Source organism: Lagenorhynchus albirostris, chromosome 2 (genome assembly GCF_949774975.1).
Source record: "Lagenorhynchus albirostris chromosome 2, mLagAlb1.1, whole genome shotgun sequence".
NCBI lineage: Eukaryota > Metazoa > Chordata > Mammalia > Artiodactyla > Delphinidae > Lagenorhynchus > Lagenorhynchus albirostris.
The window spans coordinates 88,712,814-88,733,264 of NC_083096.1; the positions used below are offsets into that span (position 1 = coordinate 88,712,814).

The window sequence follows — 20,451 nt, forward strand, 5'->3', positions numbered from 1 at the left end:
CATTAAGATCTAAAAAAACTGTAAACCCCTTGAACAAAATCCATATGTAAAATAAATGACACTGTATGCTTTATGTTTTGTACTCATTTGTATTTTTTCTTAAGTACTTGTATATACAATTAAGCATTTCAAGGGACCCTGGAGGTTAACTGAAGCTATAGTAAAATTTTTACTTTTTGTCAAATCAGATTACTATTTTAGAAAGGGGAGTTGCCTTCCCTGGCAAAAGCCTTGAGAGTATGAACCAAAAAACAGTGTGAAAGATGTTCTCTCATCCCTGTCAATATCCTCCAAAGAAGGGGCCCAAGACCCTAAGTCAGAAAAAATAATGAATGCTAAATTACCACCTCTGGAAAAAGCAGCATCTGTGTGGATCCAGAGGAGAAAAGGGAGGGAGGTGTGCAAAAGCGGTGAGAAATGTTAATCTTGATTTATCTCAAGTCATAAAAATACTTCTTGACAAGATAAGAGAAATCTTTAAATGATCAGATTAAATGAAGTAAAAGTTTTTAGACTGAGGTATATTTAACATTATCTCAATATTCTAATTTGATTTCCAGTGGACTTGTCTTTCACCATTTTTCTTCAGAAGATCTTGGCCCCTAAGGAATTAGGCCTCTCAGCATCATACTCCCAATAGGTTTCAACTCCTAGTGCTTCTTTCACCAGCTAACACTTATCATACGCTGACCCTGAAGAGTACATCAGGCTACAGCTTTTTGAGGCACTAGCAGCATCTCACTCTTTGGTATCCAGACACATGAAGACTTTGCCATCGGTCTGATAATTACTAAGAAGGCTAAGTAGGCACAAAAGGACCTTCCCATTAAAAGATAAGGTAGACTATACTTAATGCCCTTTCTGAAGGAACCATACTTGAGTTATTTCAGTTTGTGCTGGAAGGAAAAGGCCTGTCTCCCAGGCCAGTGTCTACATAAGTACATTGAATGTGGCTGCTATGAGTTCTGACCTTAACACACCTAGAGTAACTTGTAAGGCTTCAGGACATCATTCAAACTGGGAGTGGGGAACAGATCCAATCCATTAGCCTCCCTGGGGAGTCCTTCTCATACTTCAGTCCAGGCTCAAGAAGCCAGTAAGTGAGTTTATTTTGATTCTTGCTGTATCCCCAGTGTTTGTCACTCTGCCTGATGCATGGTAGGAACTCAATATGATGATGACTGAAAGACTAAATAGATGATGTAATGGGAAAGGGGGGATATTTTGATTCTGTGAGTTTTACACAAATCTGGGAAAGGCAATCAAATCAGGGCCTCCCCAATCCATGCTGGGGAACTCAGACACTTGGAAGAGCTCCTAAAACCTAAACATTAACACTGCCTTTAAGTATCCTCTGCTTCTAGCAAGCCCAAATACAAGGCCAAGCAAGCCATCCAAATCCTTGATATGTATAGACTAACAGTCACCTATCACGAGGGCTAGTGGTATAAAACATAAAACTCGTGCCTGGGAATTAGAGCTAAAGGGCAGGGACCCACAAGTATTTCAGTAAAGTGAAGCCACCCCACTGAACACTCAGTAGAAACCCCCTTGACCCATCTACATGTATATACAACAAACCAGCACATGGAGAGAGAGCCCTCTGAACTAGTCTTTATGCTGTCATATAGTAATTATGAGTCCCTTGCCCCTCCCTGTGCCCCATGCTGGCAGACAGGCGGGCCAGAGCAATGCAGAAGGACAAGAGCAGCTCTGTCCTCAATCCTGGAGAGTCTGTGGTCAGGAGGAACACGTGAAGGTAGTCACAGCTTTTCAGTTGTAATACAGGCTTAGGTAGGCCACACGGTTCCGATGCTTTCTAAAGTCTTTGTCTGTGGGCAGCTGCAGTGAAAGAATATTTTCTAGGTCAATATTCGAATGAGAACCCTCTGCCTCTAGTCTTCCTGGCTGTGCAAAGCAGAACTGTACGTTATAGCTGTTGTGGCCTAGCTGAACCCCAACTGCATAGTAACCTAGCCTTAGTGAGTCTCTCAACATTGCTTTGTACATGTACTCTTTGTCATCTTACTCTGGAATATATCATTCTAGGAATTATTTTCTACGTGGTAAATTGTCAAGTATAGCTGGTAAACTTCTTGAAAATGAAGATTATGTGTTTAATACTTGAATGTTACCCATAGGCACAATGATGTTAATACGTTTGGCGTTTAATAAATATTTGTAGAATTAATCCAAAGTTCCACTAGGGGAAAAAAGGCACCTCCTGAATTATGATAGCTGACATGGATTGAGAACATTTATTATGTTACAGGTACTGTGTTAAATGCTTTTCTACAATATCTCAATCTTTACTACTTTATCAGATTGAGTCTATTATTATATCCATTTTAAAGATAAGCAAACTGAGGCTAAGAGTAGTTAGAGGACTTGGACAGGATCACAAAGCAAGCAAACATGGAACTAGTATTTGAATCCAGGCAGTCTGTCCCTGAAATTCATGTTCTTGCCAGAATGATCCACAGCCCCTTGATGATCTAATAAGCAAGTGGTGTGATGGGAAGAACACTGGCTTAGGACTCACAAGACCTAGATTCAAGTTGAGTAACTTCTACAAGCCACTTAATTCATCTGAGCCTCAGTTTTCTCCTCAGTCATAGAGGGATAAGTATCTCGGACTACTATAGATTACTTGAGAACTAAATAAGAAAATGCGACTTGTTTGCTCACACGCACATTTAAAAATCAAGTGAAATTGTGTAACTCTCCAAAAAGATCCCCATATGCATATACACACAAAACTGTGCAAGTAATTTCAGGGGGACAATGATTTCTTGAAGCTTATTCACAGACTCCTGGTTAAGAATCACTGATATACATGGAAGTGTTAGGTAAAGAGCTCCATAGAAGTCCAATCCTATTACCTCTGCTCTCAGTGTTCTTTTCTGTAGACATGGAACCTGAGCCCAGTCTGGAGATCCAAATTTCATTGGCCAGGTGACTTTTTTGGGTGGCTTTATCTCTGGGTTGTACGTGGTGGGGCTAGAAACAAAAACACAAAACATCATATGTAATGAGTTAGTGGCCATATATGAATTTCTACCTCTGATCTAGAGTCCTAACTTTCTGGGGAAAGGCAGCCAACTGATTAACACAGGATTCCTTTACCTTTTAATGTATTTCTAACTAAGTTTTAGCGTTCAAGATATCTAGTCTTGACAAAGTAAAAATCAACTCTATTTTAAAATATTTCCGGAACTTCAGTATCCTTAGCTGAGAGACCATAAGTTCCCAGAAATGGTGGGTAATAAAAGACAGCTAACACAGTGATGCATAAGTACTGCTCATGATATAAAATTGAGGATAAAAGTGCAGTGCTAATTTAAAGTTATCAGTAATCTAGTGAACGCAAAGCAGAACCAGGTGAAATTTCTTGATAATGGGATTATTTAATAATTGCCTTTGTTCATAACACTTTGTCTTTTGGTGTAGACTCTTTGCTGTGGAAATAACAAATAGAATGGATGAGGGAATCAAGATTCAACATCTACACTTCCTTACTACAACCTTGAGAAAGTTACACTCACTCTCTGATCCTTGGATTTCTCACCAGTAAAAGAAAGACCTTGTGGCTGTAACAATTTACATTCCTACCAACAGTGCAAGAGTGTTCCCTTTTCTCCACACCCTCTCAAGCATTTATTGTTTCTAGAATTTTTGATGATGGCCATTCTGACCTGTGTGAGATGATATCTCATTGTAGTTTTGATTTGCATTTCTCTAATGATTAATGATGTAATGATGTTGAGCATTCTTTCATGTGTTTGTTGGCAATCTGTATATCTTCTTTGGAGAAATGTCTATTTAGGTCTTCTGCCCATTTTTGGATTGGATTGTTTTATTGTTATTGAGCTGCCTGTAAATCTTAGAGATTAATCCTTTGTCAGTTGCTTCATTTGCAAATATTTTCTCCCATTCTGAGGGTTGGTGGAATGTAAATTGATACAGCCACTATGGAGAACAGTATGGAGGTTCCTTAAAAAACTACAAATAGAACTACCATATGACCCAGCAATCTCACTACTGGCCATATACCCTGAGAAAACCATAATTCAAAAAGAATCATATACCAAAATGTTCATTGCAGCTCTATTTACAATAGCCAGGACATGGAAGCAACCTAAGTGTCCATCATCAAATGAATGGATAAAAAAGATGTGGCACATATATACAATGGAATATTACTCAGCCATAAAAAGAAACAAAATTGAGATATTTGTAGTGAGGTGGATGGACCTAGAGTCTGTCATACAGAGTGAAGTAAGTCAGAAAGAAAAAAACAAATACCGTATGCTACCACATATATATGGAATCTAAGAAAAAAAAAAAAAGGTCATGAAGAACCTAAGGGTAAGACAGGAATAAAGACGCAGACCTACTAGAGAATGGACTTGAGGATATGGGGAGGGGGAAGGGTAAGCTGTGACAAAGTGAGAGAGTGGCATGGATATATATACACTACCAAACGTAAAATAGATAGCTAGTGGGAAGCAGCCGCATAGCACAGGGAGATCAGCTCGGTGGTTTGTGACCACCTAGAGGTGTGAGATAGGGAGGGTGGGAGGGAGGGAGATGCAAGAGGGAAGAGATATGGGAACGTGTGTATTTGTATAGCTGATTCACTTTGTTATAGAGCAGAAACTAACACACCATTGTAAAGCAATTATACTCCAATAAAGATGTTAAATAAATAAATAAATAAAATTAAATTAAAAAAAAAAAAGAAAGAAAGTCCTTGACCCTTTGCCCTACAATTCCACACATTCTGAAAGCCTTCCTAAAGCACTTAGAATGTCTCCCTTGGTCTATTAGGCCTACATATTCTAGCCCCACCCCTCCTCCTATGTTTTCATTTCCTCCTTGCTCACTGCACTCTAGCCAAACTAATCTTCTTTCTTTTTTCCTCACACCAAATTCCGTCCCAGCTTATAGCATTCACACTTGCTATTCCTCCTCTCTGAGAAGCTCTGGGCCCAGATCTTCACAGGGCCAGCTCAGTCTTGTCATTGTGATTTCAGATAGTGTCATTTCCCCCAAAAGACCTATCTTGACAATCCTTGCCAAAGTAGATTCCAGTGCACCACTCTGTATGATATCATCATCCTGTTTGATTTTATTCAGCACATCACCAGGTCACCAGACTTCCTGATGCACCCATGACAGCCCTAGTTTATGGCTACCATCTTGGTATAATTGACACCCTTTCATTCTGAGAAGTGTCACTGTCTGACTAACAAATAATATGGTCACTCTCCTTAATACCATTGATATTTTCTTGTTTATTTGCTTCTCATTGTTTGGACTCTAGAATATAAGCTCTAGAATATAAGAATAAGAATATAAGAATCTAGAATATAAGACATTAGGAATCTTGTGTGATGGGTTTAATGCAAAATCTCTGAACCCTACAAATCTGCCTGGCCATTTATAAATATTTATTGAATGAATCACTATACTCTACAATTTTATAATTCTAGAGACCTGGAAGGCAAGAGGTTGAATCTTTAAAGATAGATGATTTCTTATTTAGAGGGCATGGTTGGGATGAAACCCCTTTTTGTACTTCCTTTCCTATTGCTATTTGTTGAAGTGCACCAGAAAAAGGGACACATACCCAGGATAACAAGAGTCCTTTAAGTATGTCCTAAATCGAGGCAGCAAAGAATTAAATGGAGCAAAATTGTGTTTGTGTTTTTGCTCTCGAGGATTGACTGTCTGGTACATGCCTGGGTAAGGTGTCATATCCTGTTTCCAAGAAAAAGACCAATATGTTAGAGGGTGATATATATATATACACACACACACACACACACACACACACACACACACACACACATGAAAAGCCTTCTAAGTAGAGAAAACAAAATCATCCTTTTCCTGTTCATGTATCAGCTATGGTTTAGAAACAAGCCTATAGTAAGTAGAAAACTAAGATAAGGGTATGGTTCAGCTACCTAAATGTACCTAGGCTTAGGGTGTAGAAATAAACCTATGGTGGGTTAGACAGCCAAGGTAACTTATTGCAGCTACTACCCCCACTATCCCACCATCCCACCATGCCACCATCCCACTCAGAGATTCTTTTAGAGCCAGTATCCCTCTCCTTGAGCTTAACTGTCAAGAAAATGTCCAACAAGAGATTAGGAGCCTATACTGAAGACTTGAAGTCCAATCACACAAAAGGGTGAAGAAGTTCGATTTTATTTTTAACTGACAAGATAATATGATGCATATAAACAAAGCTTCCAGTATTTTAACATCAGGTGTCTCAAGACTGAAGCCTTGCCTTGGTACCATTCATTCTGAGAATTGTTATCTACTCTCCCAGGATACTCACACACACATTTGAAATGCTAACATCCAAGCTTTTCTGATAGGCTTCTTAGTAGCTTTTGCCCAAATGACTTTTTTCTTGAATTTCAGGGCATATTCTTTACATAACCTCCAGCTTTGCTCCCCAGTGCAAATACACACAGCAATACGGATCACACTAAAATCTAAGCACATTCAGCCATTTCTCACCTTGTTAATTGGCTTAAACCTCACGGCTGTTCTGGCTCCCAAAGCATATCCTTTTATACTGGTCGGGACCTTAGAGAGGTTGTATGCCAAGCCATACCTCTTCCAGTAGTATATAGAAAACAAAGAAAAAACATACATAGAGAACATTATAGTTATTAAAACAGAGCGAACTTAGAGTATTCCTGAATCTTCTCTGCCACAGTTGCTCTTTCTTGATTCCTCTGCATCAAGACCATACAAGCAATTACATAAGTAACCCAGGCAACTCTACAAAGGAATGTGGCTGGATAGGTAGAGTGAATGACATTTCTCTACTTCCAGTGAATCCACTCCTCTGAGCCCCACAGAGATGAATCTGCTGTAATGCAACTGTCAGTCTGATTATATGATTTCATAAACTGACCTACCAGCACAGCCACAGTCTAGATTTGGACTAAGGGGAGCTATTGAGTCACTTGCCTTTGGAGGTAGGAATGGAGTCTCTTTTGGTGAGGACTGTACTGGGGACCGCATGAGGCCAAGGCTTGCGTTTGGTGGGAGGCAAAAAGGGAGCAACTGTCCTTTGATTTCTGATATTGGCCCTGACGGCTGGTTTCAGAGGGCATTTTCTCATGTTGGGACCCTGAAGGTCACAAATCCCATAGAGTTTTTCTTCCAGGAAACTTGGGTATCCTTAGATACCTTGAGACCCACCTAAGGGAAGGTGAATACTCACATCTTCTGCTATGTAACATCCAGGCCCTCTGTTGGGCTCTCCCCTAAAAGGGAGAAACTTGTTCCTCAACAAGCTTGGGGGACAGGAGTGAGGAAAGACCTTCCTCTGTTGACATGTTCCAAAGGAGTAGTTAACCAGCGGCTCTGAAGATCAAGAAAGAGGAGAAACTCCACATGAGGGAAGACCCCTGGTCTAAGTGAGACCTCATGGGTGGGTGGGGTGTAGGGAGGCGGGGCAGAGCTCTTAAGAGCAGGCCCAGCTCTTAACAAAAACCAGATCAACTCCATGTAAGGGGGTGAAGCGCATTTTCCTTCTCTTCGCCCTTCTTCTTTCACAGCCTCCCTACTCTTCCTCTTACCTCTACTCTTGAATCCTCCATTACAGCCCTCCTTACCTGCTTTATTGAAGCACATCTCAGCAGTGCCACCAGGGCCAGAGTTTGTGTACTGCATTGCCTAGGAAACAGAGGCGGGGCTGGGCAGCCCCAGCTGCCAAGCTCCCAGAGAGGAGCGGCTCTGAGTTAGCCTACTCAGCAAGTGGGGAATCCTGCAGAGCCACCCTTGGGGCAGGAACTGCACCTCCAAGTCCAGGAGCCTAGGGAAGTGAAAATTCTGCAGCTGGGCAAGAGGCAGGGGATTTGCTGGATCTGAGGTTGTAGGCTGAAAAGCTTTGGAAGCTGGGCCACCAGAAATGCACTGCTGAGGAAGGAGGGACCCCCATGTTCAGGATGCCCTGAAATCCAGGCTACTAGGTTCAGGGATGTAGGAAAACACAGCCTCTGCAGTGGTGGCCTATGGGGGTGGGATTCCTGGGAAATGCCCAGAAGAGAAGAGTTGGGGACCTAATGGAGCCCAGAAAGTTCTGTATTAGGCCTCTCTTAGACACATTTTCCCTTTTCTTCAAGCAATTCCCATCAGGTTACCCCCTTCTACCCCTAAGTGGTGCTCAAGGCTTTAAAAGGTCTGGAATCCTTAGGGGAACAGTAAGAGTGCAGTGGAATCACAGAAGTGCTTAATAGTTTAAATTTGGGGGTAGTTACTTAAGTCACAGTTTCCTCATCTCTAAATTGGGAATAATAATTCCTCTTTATAGGGTTGTTGAGAAGATTAAGATAACAGGATTAAAGCAGTTCATTGCCTGGTGCTTGGTAGGTGACAATGCAAGAGGCTATTATTACTGAAATAGTATCTAGCTAGCTTAGGAGCACTCCCATCCTAACCCAAGAAGAAATATCAGAGTGTATGATGACTTCTTTACTTTTGTCCTAGATATTAACACTAACTTGTTATCACTTGATTTTAGGATAACTTTAGGAGTTGTCAGGTGTGAGAGGCAACAGGATGCAGTGTGATTGGTACATTCTACCTTTGGCTTCTAAGGATGATCTTGGGATCCACACATACCCAAGGCTAGCACAGTCTACAGGGATGATTTTATAGCTCTAATATAGGGGTTCCAAAAGAGGTAACACTGAGTCCTAGAGGATATTTTGGAAACTTGTAGAAGTGTTTTGCTTGTTAAAAATTACTGAGGTAATGCTCCTGGTCAATGGGCCAGGGAGGCTGGATACCTGTAGCTCATTGCCCAGTTACACAGTGAATTGTGTCAAGTCGTATATAACATTCAAATGTCTTCCTGGCCTCTACAAAAATAACTGATTGTATCTGACATATATAGCAACATTGAAGAAGGTTTTTTTTTTTAAAACCAAATAATGCAGAAAGCCCAGTAATATAGGAGAAGGTCTTATGAGAAACAAAGCTTAATTGGAATAAAAATATGGTCTCAACATTATTGCACAATTTGCTTCAAGCCTCCTTTCCACTCAAAATATAATTACAGTAAAAATTATGGTAAACAAAATGTAAAGAGATGTAGTATTAATTTGATAATTTTCACTTTCTTTAATATTTTAAGGAATATTAACATTTTTAATACAGTGTTTTTTGAAAATTAGTGTTTACATTATTAGTGACATGAAACATGTCTCACAAAGTATTTTGAAATTATGGCAACATATTCCCTCATTGGTAGATTGGTTTGCTTCAAGATAATCCTCCAGGTGAGAAGAGATAGAAAAAACAGACTCAATAAAGCATATATATTTCAAGACATCAGAGATATACCGAAGAAGAAAGAACCTGCAGGACCAAGATCCCGGAGAAAGGGGTAGCCCAAAGTGGTGAGCCCAACAGTTGATGCTCCTGTTCCCTTTGAACATTCACTAATTAAAAGTTGACTGACATAAAAAGGAATGAAATTGGGTCATTTGTAGAGATGTGGATGGGTTTAGAGACTGTCATACAGAGTGAGGTAAGTCAGAAAGAGAAAAGCAAATATCGTATATTAACACATATATGTGGAATCTAGAAAAATGGTACAGATGAACCAGTTTTCAGGGCAGAAATAGAGACACAGATGCAGAGAACAAATATATGGACACCAAGGGGGAAATGCAGTGGGGTGGGGGGGGGTGGTATGATGAATTGGGAGATTGGGATTGACATATATACACTAATATGTATAAAATAGATAATTAATAAGAACCTGTTGTATAAAAATATAAATTAAAAAAATAAATAAAATAAATTAAAATATAATAATTTTTTAAAAACCTGGTGGAGAAGCAGAGGATTTGAGCAGAAACTTGAGCAAACGGTCTCTGAAAGATGGGGAGCAAAAATTAGGCTGACCATGGGGGAGAGGAGACTGGAAAACACCTTGGACTTTTAGTTAGAGCTCTAAAGAAATACACCTCAGGAATAAAAGTAAGTAAGAACTAGAGCAACTCTCAAAAAATTCTGAAATTCAGCTTTGTATCAACTCAGTCCCCAGTTGCATTAAGATGATCTATTTCTACCCTTACTGCATACCAGAAACAAAAGTAATTCATGTATTAGCATAACATCATCCGAGCCTCAAATAATTTTTATAACTTTTTTATGCAAAATGTTTGGCATTCAATATAAAACAACCACTCCTACAAAAAAGAAAAAAGAGAAAAAAGAAAAAAGTAGAAATAAACCCAAAGGAAATCCAGAGATTAGTGTGGACATTAAAATCAAGTGCGGACTTTAAAATACCCGTACTTGGCTTCAGATTTTAGAAGAAGGCTGAAGATTGCAGCATGAACATAGGAAGCAAAAGAAAGCAAGGAAATTTGTGATCATGAAGCAAATTCTTTGTTTCTGAGGTAAGAAGCTAAAAGAAAAAGATAGATTAGACCCTAAAAACAAAACCAATAGAGATCCCAGTGTACTCAGGGAAAGATAAAATTTCCCCATCAGTCTTTATGTTTATGTTACTCATATAACACACAACAGAGCCCACCTTCATCCAGACTGATGCAAATGTATCAACTTTTCATTAAAGCCAATCCAGACATAGTGCAGTCAAAGATAGACTGTCTATATGTTATGTCTCCTGTATTACTCTTTGTGGAATGGTAAAATTCAGAAGCTAAGCAGAATTTCAGGTAGCTCCAAGGATTGTCAAGAATCATAGAATCTTTAAATGATGGATTATTTTGAATGATGATAATGTGCAAAGGAAACTTTGCAGATGACCACTTAGAACAGAAGAATAGTTAGACAAAGTTTTATATGTAGCCACTTTTGATGAAGACCTTAAAGAATTCAGCAGTTCTTGTCATGTACATTTCTAACCATAGTGATAGCATAAAGAGGATGCCTGATATTTATGGAGACTATCTGTTACAGATTTATGAGATAATTATCTGCTTTCCTCATTTGACTATGTATGAGGCCATTGTAAGAATTATGATTCTAGGGAACCACTTCCTCTGTTTTAGTGGTCTAATTGAATGGGGATAAGTAGACTCAACATTTTGTATAATGTTTGAAATAGATTTTTGTCTCATTTCACATATATACAATGGAATATTACTCAGCCATAAAAAGAAACGAAATTGAGTTATTTGTAGTGAGGTGGATGGACCTAGAGTCTGTCATACAGAGTGAAGTAAGTCAGAAAGAGAAAGACAAATACCGTATGCTAACACATATATATGGAATCTAAGAAAAAAAATGTCATGAAGAACCTAGGGGTAAGACAGGAATAAAGACACAGACCTACTAGAGTAGGGACTTGAGGATATGGGGAGGGGGAAGGGCAAGCTGTGACAAAGTGAGAGAGTGGCATGGACATATGTACACTACCAAACGTAAAATAGATAGCTAGTGGGAAGCAGCCACATAGCACAGGGAGATCAACTCGGTGCTTTGTGACCATCTAGAGGTGTGGGATAGGGAGGGTGGGAAGGAGGGAGCTGCTAGAGGGAAGAGATATGGGAACATATGTATATGTATAACTGATTCACTTTGTTATAAAGCAGAAACTAATACACCATTGTAAAGCAATTATACTCCAATAAAGATGTTAAAAAAATAATAAAATAAAATAAAAATGTATTGGATTTAACAGTAATATGTCAATATACAGCAAATAGTAAAAGCTGATAATTGTATTTAAGAGACTAAATGAAAAGATGGAGAATTTTAGAAGTAAAAAAAGAAGCAAATAAAAACTGTAGAAATTAAAAGTGCTGTCACCAAAAGTAATAACTGAATGCATAAAGAACAGAAGATTATAAAAGGTGAAAAAAATTAATGAAATGGAAAATAAATCAAAAGAATGTACTCAGACTGAAGCTTGGAGAGACAAAGACAGAATATACAGAGGCAGATGAGAAACAATGAAAAGTTCTAACACAGATGTATTTGGAGTTCCACAAGGAATGGAGAGAAAAAGAATGTGGCAGATGCAAGAGTTGAAGAGATAATGGTTAAGAATATTTCTGAACTGATGAAAAACATCGAACCAGAGATTAACAAATGCTACAATCTTAAGCAAGACAAATACAAGGAAAACTTCATTTGGTCATATCATAGTAAAACTGATGAAAACCTAAAAAGAAAGATTTGAAATTGGCCAGATAAAAAAGGCAGGTTACTTTTAAAGAAGCAACAAGAAGCCTGGAGGGTAACTCTTCAATAGAAAAAAAGAGAAGCCAGGAGACAATGGAATTGTATTTTTAAGTGCTAAAGAAATAACAGTAAAAGGATGGAATATATATCTCATATGAAAACTAACAGAAACAAAGTTAATGTATGCGTACCAAGAGTATGAGGGACATAGAAAGGCTGAGGAATTACTTCAGACTGAGGGATACTGATGAACATAATGTAATGCAACATTTATTCCTGGATAGGATCCTGAATGAGATAGGAAAAATATGTAGTTGGGACAGTTGGCAAATCTGAATAGGGTCTGTGGATTTAATGATAGTGTTTATCAGTGTTGATTTTCAGATTGGTACAGTTGTATGATCATAATTTATGAGAGAATGTCTGGGAGAGTAACAGTAGAGTTTTTAGGGAGAAGGGGGAATCATTTCAGAAAAAATATGTATATATGGAAAGAGAGAGAGAGAGAAGTAACATTTAACAGTTGAGGAATTTGGGTGAGGGGGATAAGGAGATTCTTTGTACTGTTTTTGTAGCTTTTCTTTAAATTTGAAACTTTCAAAATAATAATTTAAAAAATATATGTATCAGGTATCATTATGAGAGTGAACAACAAAGACAAGATATGGGAGAAGATATAAGCAAAAAAGCATCTGAACCTGCAATATGCAATAAAGTATCCACTACCCATATGTAGCTATTGAGCACTTGAAATGTGGTTAGTTCAAATTGGGATGTATATAAGTGAAAAATGCACACTAGATTTTAAAAACTTAGAATGAAAACAAAGTGTACAAATTATGTCTTTAATAATGTTATATTGGTTACATGTTGAACCGATGATATTTAGATATAATTGGTTAAATAAAACATACAGTAAAATTAACTTCATGTGCCACTTTTTACTCTTTTTAATGTAGCTATTGGAAAGTTTAAAATTAAGCACATTTGTTCAAATCGTATTTCCATTGGATAGTGCTGATCTAGAAGATATAAAGCTCTCTTACAGATCAATAAGGAAAAACAACCTAATTTTAAAAATTGGTAAAAGACTTGAATGCGCACCACAGAAAAAAGAACATTCAAATGACCAGTAAACATATAAAAAGTGCTCAATGTCAGTAGTCAAAAGGAAATGAAAATTAAAATCATAATGACATACCCACCTGATGGCTAAAACTATAAAGATGGAGAATAGTGCTAATGATGTGAAATAACTGGAAAGCTTTAATGCACTTTTAATAAAAGGGTAAATTGATACATTCACTTTGGAGAACTGATAGTATTTACTGAAGCTGGGCATAGACATCTCTGTGACCTAATAATTTCTACTCCTTGATATCTACTTAGCAGCAATGAATACAGTTGTGTTCCAAAAACATGTATTGATACAAGAACATTGAAAGCAATGTTACCCATAATAGTCCCCAAACTGGAACAAATGAATGTCCATTAGCATTAAAACGGGACCTTCAAGATGGCGGAGGAGTAAGACACAGAGATCACCTTCCTCCCCCAAAATACGTCAGAAATACATCGACATGTGGAACAACTCTTACAGAACACCTACTGAACGCTAGCAGAAGACCTCAGACTTCCCAAAAGGCAAGAAACTCCCTACGTACCTGGATAGGGAAAAGAAAAAAGAAAAACCAAAGACAAAAGAATAGGGACAGGACCTGCACCTCTGGGAGGGAGCTGTGAAGGAGGAAAGGTTTCCACACACTAGGAAGCCCCTTCACTGGCAGAGCTAGGGGGTGGGTGGGCACGGGGGAGGGTGGGAAGCTTCGGAGCCATGGAGGAGAGCGCAGCAACAGGGGTGCAGAGGGCAAAGTGGAGAGAATCCCGCACAGAGGATCGGTGCCGACCGGCACTCACCAGCCTGAGAGGCTTGTCTGCTCACCTGCCGGGGCGGGTGGGGGCTGGGACCTGAGGCTCAGGCTTCGGAGGTCAGATCTCAGGGAGACGACTGAGGTCGGCTGCGTCAACACAGACTGAAGGGGACTAGTGCACCACTGCTAGCCGGGAGGGAGTCCGGGAAAAAGTAAGGACCTGCCTAAGAGGCAAGAGAACATTGTTTCCGGGTGCACGAGGAGAGGGGCTTCAGAGCACTGCCTAAATGAGCTGCAGAGATGGGCATGAGCCACGGCTATCAGCGCAGACACCAGAGAAGGGCCTGAAACACTAAAGCTGCTGCTGCAGGCACCAAGAAGCCTATGTGCAAGCACAGGTCACTATCCACACCTCCCCTCCTGGGAGCCTGTGCTGCCTGCCACTGCCAGGGTCCTGTGGTCCAGGAACAACTTCCCTGGGAGAACACATGGCACGCCTCAGACTGTTGCAATGTCATGCTAGCTTCTGCCACCGCAGGCTTGCCCTGCATTCCATACCCCTCCCTTCCCTCTGCCTGAGTGAGCCAGAGCCCCCTAATCAGCTACTACTTTAACCCCGTCCTGTCTGGGCAGGAAAAAGACGCCATCAGGCAACCTACACACATAGGCAGGGCCAAATTCAAAGCTGAACCCCAGGAGCTGTGCGAACAAAGAACAGAAAGGGAAATTTCTCCCAGCAGCCTCAGGAACAGCAAATTAAATCTCCAGAGTCAACCTGATGTACCCTGCATCTGTGGAGAACCTGAATAGAAAATGAATCATCCCAATATCGAGGTGGTGGACTTTGGCAGCAACTGTAGACTTGGGGTTTGCTTTTTGCATCTAGTTTGTTTCTGGTTTGATATTTATCTTAGTTTATTATTTAGAGGTTATTATCACCGGTAGAATTGTTTATTGATTTAGTTGCTCTCTTCCTTTATTTTTTTAATATATAAATATATATATATATATATTTCCTCTTTCTCTTTTTGGGAGTGTGTATGTGCATGCTTCTTTGTGTGATGTTGTCCATATAACTTTCCTTTTACCATTTGTCTTAGGGTTCTACCTGTCCTTTTATTTGTTGTGTTTTTTTGTATACTTTTTAGCACTTGTTATTGGTGGATTTGTTTTATTTTTTGGTTTTGTTGCTCTCTTCTTTCTTTATTATTTTAAATGACTTTTTAATATTTTTATTTTTAATAGTTTTTTTCTTTATGTTATAACTTTCTTTTCTTTCTTTCTTTCCTTCTTTCTTTTTCTTTCTTTCTTTTTCTTTCTTTCCTTTCTTTCTTTCTTTCTTTCTTTCTTTCTTTCTTTCTTTCTTTCTTTCTTTCTTTCTTTCTTTCTTTCTCTCTCTCTTTTCTTCTGAGCCATATGGCTCACAGGTTCTTGGTGCTCTGGCTAGGTGTCAGGCCTCTGCTTCTGCGGTGGGAGAGCCAAGTTCAGGACATTGGTCCACCAGAGACCTCCTGCTCCACGTAATATCAAATGGTGAAAGACGTCCCAGAGATCTCCATCTCAATGCTAAGACCCAGCTCCACTCAACGACCAGCAAGCTAGAGTGCCAAACAACTCACAAGGCAGGAACACAACACCACCCATTAGCAGAGAGGCTGCCTAAAATCATAATAAGGTCACAGACACCACAAAACACATCACTGGACATGGTCCTGCCCATCAGAAAGACAAGATCCAGCCTCATCCACCAGAACACAGGCACCAGTCCACTCCATCAGAAGCTTACCCAACCTACTGAACCAACCTTAGCCAGTGGGGACAGACACCAAAAACAACGGGAACTACAAACGTGCAGCCTGTGAAAAGGAGACCCCAAACACAGTAAGTTAAGCAAAATAGGAGACAGAGAAACACACAGAAGATGAAGAAGCAAGGTAAAATCCCATCAAACCAAACAAATGAAGAGGAAATAGGCAGTCAACCTGAAAAATAATTCAGAGTAGTGATAGTAAAGATGATCCACAATCTTGGAAAAAAAAGGGAGAAAATAAAAGAAACGTATAACAAGGACCTAGAAGAACTAAAGAGCAAACAAACAATGATGAACAACACAATAAATGAAATAAAAAATTCTCTAGAAGGAATCAATAGCAGAATAACTGATGTATAAGAACAGATAAGTCACCTGGAAGATAAAATAGTGGAAATAACTACCACAGAGCAGAATAAAGAAAAAAGAATGAAAAGAATACAGGATAGAGCAGAAGCAAGAAGAACTACAATCCTGAAGCCTGTGGAACAAAAACCACATTCACAGAAGGATAGAGCAGAAGCAAGAAGAACTACAATCCTGAAGCCTGTGGAACAAAAACCACATTCACAGAAAGATAGACAAGATGAAAAGGCAGAGGGCTATATACCAGATGAAGGAACAAGATAAAACTGCAGAAAAACAACTAAATGAAGTGGAGATAGGCAACCTTCCAGAAAAGGAATTCAGAATAATGATAGTGAAGATGATCCAGGACCTCGGAAAAAGAATGGAGGCAAAGATCGAGAAGATGCAAGAAATGTTTAACAAAGACCTAGAAGGATTAAAGAACAAACAAAGAGAGATGAACAATACAATAACTGAAATGAAAACTACACTAGAAGGAATCAATAGCAGAATAACTGAGGTAGAAAAATGGATAAGTGACCTGGAAGACAGAATGGTGAAATTCACTGCTATGGAACAGATTAAAGAAAAAAGAATGAGAAGAAATGAAGACAGCCTAAGAGACCTCTGGGACAACATTAAATGCAAAAACATTCACATTATAGGGGTCCCAGAAGGAGAAGAGAGAGAGAAAGGACCAGAGAAAATATTTGAAGAGATTATAGTCAAAAACTTCCCTAACATGGGAAAGGAAATAGCCACACAAGTCCAGGAAGTGCAGCGAGTCCCATACAGGATAAACCCAAGGAGAAACACACTGAGACACATAGTAATCAAATAGGCAAAAGTTAAAGACAACGAAAAATTATTGAAAGCAGCAAGGGAAAAACGACAAACAACATACAAGGGAACTCCCATAAGGTTAACAGCTGATTTCTCAGCACAAACTCTACAAGCCAGAAGGGAATGGCATGACATATTTAAAGTGAAGAAAGGGAAGAACCTACAATCAAGATTACTCTATCCAGCAAGGATCTCATTAAGATTCGATGGAGAAATCAAAAGCTTTACAGACAAGCAAAAGCTAAGAGAATTCAGCACCACCAAACCAGCTCTACAACAAATGCTAAAGGAACTTCTCTAAGTGGGAAACAGAAGAGAAGAAAAGGACCTACAAAAACAAACCCAAAACAATTAAGAAAATAGTCATAGGAACATACATATCAATAATAACCTTAAATGTGAATGGATTAAATGCTCCAACCAAAAGTCCAGGACCAGATGGCTTCACAGGTGAATTCTATCAAACATTTAGAGAAGAGCTAACACCCCTCCTCCTCAAACTCTTTCAAAAAATTGCAAAGGAAGGAACACTCCCAAACACATTCTATGAGGCCACCATCACCCTGAAAGCCACACCAGAAAAAGATACTACAAAAAAAGAAAATTACAGACCAATATCACCAGTGAATATACATGCAAAAATCCTCAACAAAATACTAGCAAACAGAATCCAACAACACATTAAAAGGATCATACACCACGACCAAGTGGGATTTATCCCAGGGATGTAAGGATTCTTTAATATACACAAATCAATCAAGGTGATACACCATAGTAACAAACTTAAGGATAAAAGCCATGTGATCATCTCAATAGATGCAGAAAAAGCTTTCAACAAAATTCAACACCATTTATGATAAAAAAAAAATTCCAGAAAGTAGGTATAGAGGGACCTTACTTCAACATAATAAAGGCCATATATGAAAAACCCACAGCCAACATAGTTCTCAATGGTGAAAAACTGAAACCCTTTCCTATAAGATCAGGAACAAGAAAATGTTGTCCATTCTCACCACTATTATTCAACATGGTTTGGAAGTTTTAGCCACAGCAATCAGAGAAGAAAAAGAAATAAAAGGAATCCAAATCGGATATGAAGAATTAAAGTTGTCACTGTTTGCAGATGACATGACACTACACATAGAAAATCCTAAATATGGTACCAGAAAACTGCTAGTGCTAATTAATGAATTTGGTAAAGTAGCAGGATACAAAATTAATGCACAGAAGTCTCTTGCATTCCTATACACTAATGATGAAACATCTGAAAGAGAAATTAAGGAAACACTCCCATTTACCACTGCAACAAAAAGGATAAAATACCTAGGAATAAACCTACCTAAGGAGACAAAATACTTGTATGCAGAAAACCATGACACTGATGAAGGAAATTAAAGATGATACAAAGAGATTGAGAGATATTCCACGTTCTTGGATTAGAAGAATCAACATTGTGAAAATTACTATACTCCCCCAAGCAATCTACAGATGCAATGCAATCCCTATCAAACTACCAATGGCATTTTTCACAGAGCTAGAACAAAAAATTTCACAATTTGTATGGAAACACAAAAGACCTTGAATAGCCAAAGCAATCTTGAGAAAGAAAAATGGAGCTGGAGGAATCAGGCTCCTGGAATTCAGAGTATACTACAAAGCTACAATAATCAAGACAGTATGGTACTGACACAAAAACAGAAATATAGATGAATGGAACAGGATAGAAATCCCAGAGATAAACCCATGTATATATAGTCTCCTTATTTTTGATAAAGGAGGCAAGGATATATAACGGAGAAAAGTCAGCCTCTTCATTAAGTGGTGCTGGGAAAACTGGACAGCTACATGTAAAAGGATGAAATTAGAACACTCCCTAACACCTTACACAAAAATAAACTCAAAATGGATTAAAGACCTAAATGTAAGGCCAGACACTATAATACTCTTAAAGGAAAACATAGGCAGAACACTCTATGACATAAATCACAGCAAGATCCTTTTTGACCCACCTCTTGGAGAAATGGAAATAAAAACAAAAATAAACAAATGGGACCAAATGAAACTTAAAAGCTTTTGCACAGCAAAGGAAAACATAAACAAGATGAAAAGACAACCCTCAGAATGGGAGAAAATATTTGCAAATGAAGCAACTGACAAAGGATTAATCTCCAAAATTTATGAGCATCTCATGCAGCTCTATATCAAAAAAACAATCCAATCTAAAAATGGGCTGAAGACCTAAATCAACTCTTTTCCAAAGAAGATATACACATTACCAACAAACACATGAAAGGATGCTCAACATCACTAATCATTAGAGAAATGAAAATCAAAACTACAATGAGGTATCCCCTCACACCAGTCAGAATTGCCATCATCAAAAAATCTACAAACAATAAATTCTGGAGAGGGTGTGGAGAAAAAGGAACCCTCTTGCACTGTTGGTGGGAATGTAAATTCATACAGCCACTATGGAGAACAGTATGGAGGTTCCTTAAAAAACTAAAAATAGACCTACCATACAACCCAGCAATCCCACTACTGGGCACATATCCTGAGAAAACCATAATTTAAAGAGTCATGTACAAAAATGTTCATTGCAGCTCTATTTACAATAGCCAGGACATGGAAGCAACCTAAGTGTCCATCATCAGATGAATGGATAAAGAAGATGTGGCACATATATACAATGGAATATTACTCAGCCATAAAAAGAAACGAAATTGAGTTATTTGTGGCGAGGTGGATGGACCTAGAATCTGTCATACAGAATGAAATAAGTCAGAAAGAGAAAAACAAATAAAATATGCTAATATTTGCTAATATGCTAATATATGGAAACTAAAAAAAAAAAAGTGGTTATGAAGTACCTAGGGGCAGCACAGAAATAAAGACACAGACGTAGAGAGTGGACTTGAGGACACAGGGAGGGGAAAGGGTAAGTTGGGACGAAGTGAGAGAGTGGCATGGACTTATATATACTACCAAATGTAAAGTAGATAGCTAGTGGGAAGCAGCTGCATAGCACAGGGAGATCAGCTCTGTGCTCTGTGACCACCTGGAGGGGTGGGATAGGGAGGTCCAGAGGGAGATGCAAGTGGGAGTAGTAATAGGGATATATGCATATGTATAGCTGATTCACTGAGTTATAAAGCAGAAACTAACACACCATTGTAAAGCAATTATACTCAATAAAGATGTTAAAAATAATAATAAAAGGGGTTCTATTGAAAAGATTTTTTTAAGTTAAAAAAAGGTATTCATTATTTTACTTTATGTTGTAGATTCCACATATAAGTGATGACATACAGTATTTGTCTGTCTCTGTCTGACTTATCGCACTTACCATAATAACCCCCAGCTCCATCCATGTTGTTG

General features: G+C 38.7%; 1 protein-coding gene across 2 annotated transcripts; it reads right to left on the minus strand.

Moving 5' to 3' along the window:
- Nucleotides 1-1,773: 1,773 nt before the first annotated feature.
- On the minus strand, nt 1,774-7,668 carry LOC132516026 (protein pitchfork-like). 2 transcript variants are annotated; one of them, XM_060142408.1, is made up of 6 exons: nt 7,650-7,668; nt 7,256-7,398; nt 6,541-6,639; nt 5,633-5,763; nt 2,883-3,000; nt 1,774-1,842 (listed from the first exon to the last, which is right to left on the minus strand). In XM_060142408.1, the coding sequence occupies exons 1-6, from the start codon at nt 7,666-7,668 to the stop codon at nt 1,774-1,776; spliced, it is 579 nt and encodes a 192-aa protein (XP_059998391.1). The 2 variants fall into 2 exon arrangements, with proteins under 2 accessions (XP_059998391.1, XP_059998392.1); XM_060142409.1 differs by lacking the exon at nt 6,541-6,639.
- Nucleotides 7,669-20,451: the final 12,783 nt, after the last annotated feature.